Source organism: Sceloporus occidentalis, unplaced genomic scaffold, assembly GCF_023333645.1.
Source record: "Sceloporus occidentalis isolate IW3139 unplaced genomic scaffold, rSceOcc1.0.p SCAF_19, whole genome shotgun sequence".
NCBI classification, from domain to species: Eukaryota; Metazoa; Chordata; class Lepidosauria; order Squamata; family Phrynosomatidae; genus Sceloporus; species Sceloporus occidentalis.
Genome location: NW_028316999.1, coordinates 5,309,595 through 5,319,102, shown reverse-complemented (window position 1 = coordinate 5,319,102; position 9,508 = coordinate 5,309,595). Strand labels below are relative to the sequence as shown.

Here is a 9,508-nt window from a genome sequence, read left to right as displayed (position 1 = left end):
ATGAACCGCTACACAACGATCAAACAGCTTGGAGATGGCACTTATGGCTCGGTCCTTCTTGGGAGGAGCGTGGAATCCGGAGAGCTGGTTGCCATCAAAAGGTAAGTCCTTTTGATTAAGATTAAACTCCTCTGTAACACCACTGGCACATCTCCCCACAATAGCCATGCTCAGCCACTTTACGTTGTCTTGGCGCCTCTCAAAAAGTAAAATAGACAAAACATTTGCCCGTGCTCGCCATTGGGCTGTATAGCCTTAACTACAATTTGTCACAACAAACAGAAAATAAATAGAAATGCGTTGCTTGGTACGGTGAGAATGAAATGCAAAAGCATACCAATGTATTTTGCATTCTCTCTAACCACAACCTAGATATGTTTTGGTATGCAGTTTACTTAAAGTGGCTTAACACTTACTAAAATAGTGGGTTTGTAGAACTATTTAAGTGAATTGAAGCGACATTCGCAATGCGGTAGGTCATTACAGTATGTTGACAAGAGGTTAAATAGAAAAGGTATGTGATCTTCTACATCAATCATGGATATTGCAATACTATTTTAATCACAGTAGCAGTTGCTATAGCGCTTTTCTATGTGTGTAAAAAAGTATGAACAACAGGCATTAATAATCTGTCTTAGATAAAGCATTTAGGAAAAACCCTGTGTTTGTGCAAATACTTGTCATACTTCCCAAAATTTTGCCAATGTTAGTAGGTGAGGAAGTTCCATATCTTTGATATTTGGATAATGGACAAATATTCTTATCAATTAAACCTGCATCTGATTCCAGGCTGGTGCTATAGAGATTTAAACTGCAACTAGAACATGCTATGGTAAATGGCGTTGTTTGTTTGGCGTCTCCTTTGGATGAACGCCAATAGGCCAGTTTATAAGCAGTCAGTACTGGCCCTGTAGTACTTTAATCAACAAGTCGAATGTATAATTCTAAATCAGGTTTATGAATGGGAATGCCCACCACACAAAAGTGTGCCATGGTCTAAGCCACATCTCCAATAGGTACATTTGATTCAGGTAACTTGGGTTCCATACCACCAGAATAGCAGTTTTTTTTTTCCCTAGGAACACCTAGAGTTTCAGTATTCCTTATCTGGGAAGGGCCTACCTAGTTCTTTTTCCCAAGTGTTTACATAAAAGTGATTTCTTGAGATGGTTAAAGGAACAGTTTGGTGTCATTGACAGCCCTGCTGTAGAAGAACGCATATACTTTAATATGGATTCTTAGGGGGGAACAAAGACTCTTAAACAGAAGAGTCAGCCCTGCGGTAGCAGCTGCCCTTCTCCTCCATGGCCCACGTTTCTTGTGCGTTCCAGAAGCTCATTCAGCCGATCAAGGGGAATGCTTTCAATGCAAGCCACCTAGTCAGGCCATCACTGGAGCGGACTGCAGATAACTATATCACGTGCAGGGAGATGTGTTTGGCTGAACACATGTACTGAGACTGCCGATGGTTGCTAGCCTATGACTGTGGAAGAGATTTGCTTGCTTTTCTTTTTTTCTTTCAAAGAATCAAGCTAGACCTAACACAACTGACACATTAGAAATTAATAAAAGCTAGGAAAGAGATCTAAAGTATATAATATCCTGTGTACTTTCTATTTTCCAGGATGAAACGAAAATTTTACTCCTGGGAAGAGTGTATGAATCTTCGAGAGGTTAAGGTAAAACTCTAGTATATGTTACACTAATCTGTTCATTTATTTCTTCTGTTATGTTAAAGATCTTTTAAAGTAGGCTATGGTACTTCCTGAGTACATCGGCTGTCACACAGAGGTCCTGGCTATAAAAAAAAAAAAGTACTGAACCACCTTCCATTTAGTACATTCAGCCTTTTAAGTATAGCTGTTTTCTATGCATATTTTACCATTGCTTGCACATTGAAAATATATATTAGTCACCCAACGGATGTTAAACTATTTATATTTTGCTGATATCACAAGGCTAAACAAATGTGGCTTGTATGTCATGTGACATATGGATAGATAATTCATTGCACTGTATCCCCCAGTGTGCACAAAATAGTGTGAATATCTTTTTTTTTTCACTCACAGAATGTCTTTGTGCATAAAATGCAACAGTGTTCTCATTCTCATAAATGTTTACAAGAGGCTTGTACAAAAGAGCATGCCACCTCCTTTACAAGTATCCCGAAAAAGATATCATAGAGGTTTAAAGCAGACTCTTATTAATTCACCTCCACATATTTGCATGCATATATATATATATATATATATATATATATATATATACAGTAGCGTGTACGCGTATAGCCTCATGCGAGAATCCTTTTACGTTAATGTGTATTCTTGGCAGTGAGGCTGTATTGGGCATTAGACCCATAACGAAACCCTATAGGGCATTTGTTGAGACAAAACGGGTAGCTATTAATATACAAGATTTCAATCTGTAAAAAATGCTACAAAAACTTGTACTAACGGGATTAGTATTTTTTTTCTTGCATTTAAAGTCTTTGAAGAAGCTGAACCATGCCAATGTCATCAAACTGAAGGAAGTCATCAGGGAAAATGATCATCTATATTTTGTTTTTGAATACATGAAAGAAAATCTTTATCAGCTAATGAGAGATCGGTATGTAATGACTAGATCACCTTTTCATAAGCAACAATTATTCATTGTATATAAATATTAGTTGTGTTTATATACGTTATCCCAACCCAACAGCGATTTCTCATTAACACACTAGCCTAACGTATCATACTAAAGGGGGATACTTTGGATTGAGTATCAAAAAGTCATTAAAAAACAGCATGACGTTTCCATAAAACACATCCACGTTTGATGACACTAACAGAATGCCAGTATCACAAATGCTGTCACTACTGACATTGTGTAACTGTTTTCCTGCAGGAATAAATTATTTCCGGAACCTACCATCAGGAACATCATGTACCAGATACTCCAAGGGCTTGCTTATATACACAAATACGGTATGTTTCTTTATATTTCCATTTTGTTTATAAACTATATGCTTGTTCAACCATGATTCCCTGAAAACATAAAACAAACCATACATCAAATAATATAATGGAATAAATGCAAAGAAATTTTGGCTGTGCATGGGTCAAGAAAAACAAACTGATAAGGTACAGGCTCATTGAAATAGAAAACAAAAACAGCCTTTCGTTAAGACTGACATTAATCTACGTCCATATATCTGAAATCCTTGCAACTTACACCATTGAAATAACACAAATATTTTCACCAGAGATCTGCTGTACACCTGAGAAATTAACTTGAATATTGTGAATAAAATCACTATTCTGTTAGTATTACAAATAGTCTTGTAATTAAAAGGGGAAAAGTAGCTACATGTGGTAGAGTCCTATTAAATACTCATCCTGTGTACTATCGATTTCAGGGTTCTTTCACCGAGACTTAAAACCTGAAAACCTCCTCTGCATTGGACCAGAGCTCGTGAAAATAGCTGATTTTGGGTTAGCCCGGGAAACCAGATCAAGACCCCCTTACACTGACTACGTTTCTACCAGATGGTATGCATATATTCAGATATTGGGAAAATACTGATGTGTGCGTACTATTCATTTATAGTAAGTGTGTGTGTGTCAATTAAAGGGACACTTCAGCCGTCATATGCACTTTAATGTTTGATAGCTAAAAGGTCCCTATACATTTCTGCAGAATCCCCCCCATATGCTCGAGGCAGGGGTCTGAGACCCCCTTGTGTATGCATAGAAAGCATTTCCATTGATTTTAAATGGGATCCTTCTCCTGACGCTGATTCACTGTTTGTATAATATACTGCATGTGCATCTAACACTAGGAAAGTTAAATAACTGTTACCATGCTTCTGTTGTAATCACAGGTACAGAGCACCCGAGGTCCTCCTCCGGTCTACCAATTATAACTCTCCTATTGATATTTGGGCCATCGGTTGTATCATGGCTGAAGTTTATACCCTCAGACCACTCTTTCCAGGATCCAGTGAAATTGACACCATATTTAAAATTTGCCAAGTCTTGGGAACGCCAAAAAAGGTATGCTCGTTGACGAGATGTATGAGGGATATGCAGAGTAGGTGATTCAGGTGCAAGTTTGAAAAGTTTCCCAGCATCACATTTTATTAAATGCTTTATCTGACCTTTCTATGCGTCGGTTTGAAATGTTTTTCCATACGGTTTCTGCCTTACACCCAAACGGTTAAATAGATAGTTTGCTTCTAAATGTCCATTGTGGGAGGCTAGTCTATACATTGCACAGAGCTGTGTCTCACTGGGAGTGGGCATTGGTGTAATGACATATATATTAAAACATTGAATATATTTTATTCCCTTTTAACACCCACCTGTATTGTGGTATTAATTGCTTTAATTTTCTCCAAGAGCGATTGGCTTGAAGGCTACCAACTGGCCAGTGGAATGAACTTTCGCTGGCCCCAGTGTGTACCTAACAATTTAAAAACCCTGGTTCCAAATGCAAGCAGTGAAGGGATCCAGGTCATGCGAGACATGCTTCAGTGGGATCCCAAGAAGAGGCCAACAGCAAGCCAGGTGAGCAGCAGCCTTTTGCAAGAGGGTTTACCTAGCTTTCCTGTATAGTGCTATTGGGGAATCAGGAAGTACATTAATATTCTGATATGATACAATATACTAATATTGGCAGATTTCAGTACATTGAAAGTATATTTGAGTTTTGTGCTTCTTTCATTGGAATTTAAATTAAATATAAATTTAAATGAACTGCTCTGTATATTTCAGGCTCTGCGATACCCTTACTTTCTGGTGGGTCAGCCTCTTGGAACACCTCAGCAGATACAGGAGGTGAATCAAGTGCCAAAGAATCACCAAGAGAAACAAGCCACGTTACTTATTAAACCAGCACCCCCTTCTCAGCCACCGCCAAAATATCAGCCACGTCTGGCATCCAGAGCCTTTCAGCAGGCCCAGTCAAATGTGCATCTCATCCAAATGGGCTCATCATTGGCAGAGTCTAACAGCGCACAAGAGAACAGTAAACTGAATCAGCCTCATCTACCTGCTTTAGTTCCCCAGGTAGGTAGAAATAAGAATATACTCCCCGTATTGCCACTCAGAAATGGATGTTAATTTGGCATTAACCATTAATGATGATGATGATAATGATAATAATACAATGGTTCTAGGAAACACTATGCAAGGCCATCAACCATTGTTAACAGCATTAGGGTCAGTGGCACAGATCGAAATTCACTTGGCTTAGTGATCACATTCGCAAGGAGGAAAAATATTGCCTCCCAATTCTTCATGCATGCTCATGGGTATGTGCATGGCAGCCATGTGAATTACTGAATATTGTTGCTCAGTAAGTCACTCCCTGTTGCAAAGAAAAGAAACTGGGGCATAACTATCTGTTTAATGTTTGTGAACATAAAAAAGGCATTGAAAGAGTCTTAAATGTCATAAGTAAAATATCAGTATGCTTTTATTGCTGCTATAGTACCTTCTGTCCTTCCAGTAGTCATTTTCACACATTGTTGGATTTAAATATCTGGGGAACTAGAGTCACAGTGCAGATAGCTTACAGTGCTGCCAAGCTTCATTCCATAGATTTCAACACTGAGACACAACAGCTCCCTGGCAGAGCGTTTTTCTGTACCATGCCATGTTCACTCTGCGTAGCTTATACCGTATTTGCTCGATTATAAAACGACCCTGATTATAAGACGACCCCCCAAAATCTGAATATTAATTTAGGAAAAAAACAAAAAGCGTGAATATAAGACGACCCTATAGGAAAAAAGTTTTACTAGTAAATATTAATTCATGTAAACTATTTTTTCATATTTAATAAAAGCTATGATTGAGAAAAATATATATTTTTTAATTTCCTTTTATTTGCCAACCTGCCCCTACCAGTTATGCACATCTGCCCCCAGGCTTGCCACTCTGCCCAATGATGTGCCTTTTAACCCTCTATATGCCACTCTGCCTCCAGAAATATCTTATACCCTCCTAAATGCCACTGTGCCCCATGATATGCCTTATACCCCTATACGCCACTCTGGCATATAGGGGGTTAAAAGGCATATCATGGGGCTGAGTGGCATATAGGGGGTTAAAATGCATTTCTGGAGGTATATATATATATAACTGCTAACAGCAATCACACTCCTAGGCCAAGGCAGCCAGTACATGCTGGAACCTGGGGATGATAATAGTGGGATTACAGCCTCCCTATGCCATGCTAGCACCCCCACCCCCCTTACACATCCATGCTATCACACACACTCATTCACAAACATTTAAATACTCATTCATTCCATTAATCACACATACTTGCTCAAAAACCCTCCCCCACCCCCTCACCTGAACTGCAGATCTCCCACTCGCAGACTTCTGCAGGGGCCCGGCTGTGCGAGCAACTTCTCTGGCCCCGCCCCCAGAGGAAGGAGGGGGGAGGTAGAGTTATGTGAGGACTTTGCTAGCTTCCTGTTTTCCCGCTGCTAGTAGCAGAGACGCTGCTCGAGACCAAAGCCCGGTAAGCAGCATGGCCCCAGCAGACATTTTTTTGAGGTCTGATTAGAAGACGACCTCGATTATAAGACGAGGGGTATTTTTCAGAGCATTTGCTCTGGAAAAAACCTTGTCTTATAATCGAGCAAATACGGTATTTTTTATCTTTTTTTTATTTATTTGTTTATTTATTTTTTTGTATTTGTAGGAGGTAGCATCTAATCCAGAAAGCAACAACGAGGTGCATACCACTAAAAATAGAAGAAGATGGAGGGTAATAACCAGAGAAGTCAAAGGATCTGATGAGTGGGATGACTTGGAAGATCTCGGTGTTCGGTCTTCAATAAACAGATCTGAAACGAAGAATGAAATAAAGGGTCCTTTGAGTGATGATGCTGTGTGTAGGTAAGTGTTTGTCTTCTTTTGATATGAATGAATGCTAACTTGTTACCGAACTTGCTGTTGGATGCAGAGAAGAGGTGTTTTTAGACATTCCTACATGGACATGTCTCTAGCACTATACATAGATACATGCACAATGACCTTAACACTATTGTATACAAACAAACACCACTTCCCTTCTCCCTCTTACCTCGTGGAGAGATGTCTGTTGTGTGTGTTACAAAATCATTATAGAGATGATGATTACCGTATTTGCTCGATTGTAAAACAACCCTCCAAAATTTTAATATGAATTTAGGAAAAAGAAAAAGCTTGACTGTAAGATGACCCTATAGGAAAAAAGTTTTACTAGCAAATATTCACATGTAAACTATTTTTTCATATTTAGTAAAAACTATGATTGAGAAAAATGCATTTCTTGGTTTTTTTTTACTTTTATTTGCCAATCTGCCCCTATATGCCACTCTGTGCCACAGATATGCCTTATACCCCCTATTTTCCACTCTGCCTCCCTGATACGCCTTATACCCCCTGGTATGCCACTCTGCCCCTTCCACATATGCCTTATACCCCCTATATGCCACTCTGTCACCGCCCCAGACTTACCAGCGCCTCCCCAGACTTGTCCCCCATGCTTCAGACTCCCTGGTGTCTAGTGTGCGCAGACAACCTCTGCTGAGGCTTCTATGGTGGAGCACCGGAAGGTCATGTGACGCCGGCGCTCTGTCGTAGATGCCCCAGTGGAAGTTCCAGTTAGCAGCGGAGGTTGTCTGTGTGTATAGCACAGACGTTCACCGGCTGCCAGAGAGGAGGATCCAGGTCCCCTGCAGCGTTGCGGGGACTCCTTCTCTCTGCGCGCAGACAACCTCCGCAGCTACCAGGAACTTCTGCTGAGGCTTTTGTGGTGGAGCACCGGAAGGTCATATCACACCAGCGCTCCATTATAGAATCCCCAGCAGCAGCGGAGGTTGTCTGCGCACATCACAACCTCTAATATAAGACAAGGGGTATTTTTCAGAGCATTTGCTCTGAAAAACACCTTGTCTTATAACGGAGCAAATACGGTACAGTTCTAAAAGAAGTATGTACTATTATCTCTTTCTCATAGAACATTTGCTTGGTCTGTATATGTATACTGAAGGCACTTTTTGTAGCACTTGACACTGCAATTTGAAATCACTGTGTCCTAATCAAACTTATCTGCCCTGTTTTGTTCAGCTTTGAGAGCATTGTGGATTTGAAAAGGACAGATAGTGTTGTAGCTGGACCTGTGCTAAATTCATTCTCGAGGCAGGAGACCGGTGTTTCCAGGAGACCTTCCGCAGCTAAGCAACATTACTTGAAACACTCCAGGTATTTGCCGGGTTAGTACAAAAATCTTTCAACCTTTCACCAAATATTTATTGTCGCTTAATTGTAATTAATCATAATCCTAATATGTTACATTAAAGCATTTAGTTTTGTTCTTCTTGTCTCATTGTAACAGGAGATGATACCAAGTCTATTGCACTGTGTGGGGAAAAAAGCTTTTAACTTTAAAATATTCTGCTGATGTTTATAAATTAATAAGGTCACAGTGACTGCCCTTGTATGCTAATTGTATGATTTTAATTTTTTCCTTAGGCCTTACCATTAAGAAAAGTGCTGTGGAAAATGCAAATAAGTCAACTGCACCTTCCAGTAATCCTTGGCCAAATGTTCTCCAGCCCCTCAAACCTTTAGGAGGGTCCACGGACACAAGCAACAAGCTTTCTGGTAGGACATAGTCTTATAGTCATAGTCATTGATAGCTTGTTTGTCTCCATTGAACGCACTGGAATAGTGCATTCTATATATTTAACATATTGGTAAGGGTTATGGAAATCTTTATTTATTTATTTTGCATTTGTAGCATTATCACTCAGTATGTGTCACACAGTTTGACTTAACTTGGGAGTTTCAGCAGAATAACCTGAGTACATTTAAATATAAGTCTTAAACTATGAAAGCTAACCCAGCCTCCCAGGGAGAAAAATGTACTTAAACCCCTAGCTATCAAATCATTAATGTAATAATCTCTTACCCCTACTATATTTTCCTTTTGATAAACAGACCTTGCTCTATACTGCATGTGCCAAAAATATACCCTTACTAAGGATTTTTCCTTTGCTGTCTCTTTGTAGGGCTGAGTATTGGCAACGGTCCACTTGTCAATTACACCCCATCATTCTTTAAAAAGGAAATAGGATATGCTGGCCAGAAGGTCCATTTGGCTCCACTTTCAGATCCAGCTCCAAGTAAGTTCATACATGAAAGACACTTGCTGATTTCTAACTTTATTGTTTATATAACGGTAGAACAGCAAATATATCATGTATGTATTTTATATGTTGTAATCAAATAAAGCCTTTTATGAAAGATAGTGAGGGTGATAAAAGGTAAACATTTAAAATGCATATTTTTTTTCTCTCTCTCTCCTAGACTATGGATCTTTAAAATCAGTTGGCTCATACCTAGGACAGACGTCATTCAACTCTCCTCCCAAAAAGTCATCTGGCCTTTCTTCCAGACCCCTCCCTGCTATTGCTCCAATTCATGGAAGAACAGACTGGATTTCCAAGTATGGAGGAAGGAGATAG

General features: G+C 39.5%; 1 protein-coding gene across 1 annotated transcript; it reads left to right on the top strand.

Moving 5' to 3' along the window:
- Nucleotides 1–9,508, top strand: LOC149302341 (serine/threonine-protein kinase ICK-like). The gene is made up of 13 exons (XM_089482428.1): nt 1–101; nt 1,625–1,679; nt 2,486–2,607; nt 2,887–2,966; nt 3,398–3,530; nt 3,863–4,034; nt 4,380–4,547; nt 4,755–5,048; nt 6,697–6,893; nt 8,109–8,254; nt 8,514–8,645; nt 9,053–9,166; nt 9,351–9,508. Exons 1-13 carry the CDS (start codon nt 1–3, stop codon nt 9,506–9,508), a joined length of 1,872 nt encoding a protein of 623 aa, XP_089338554.1.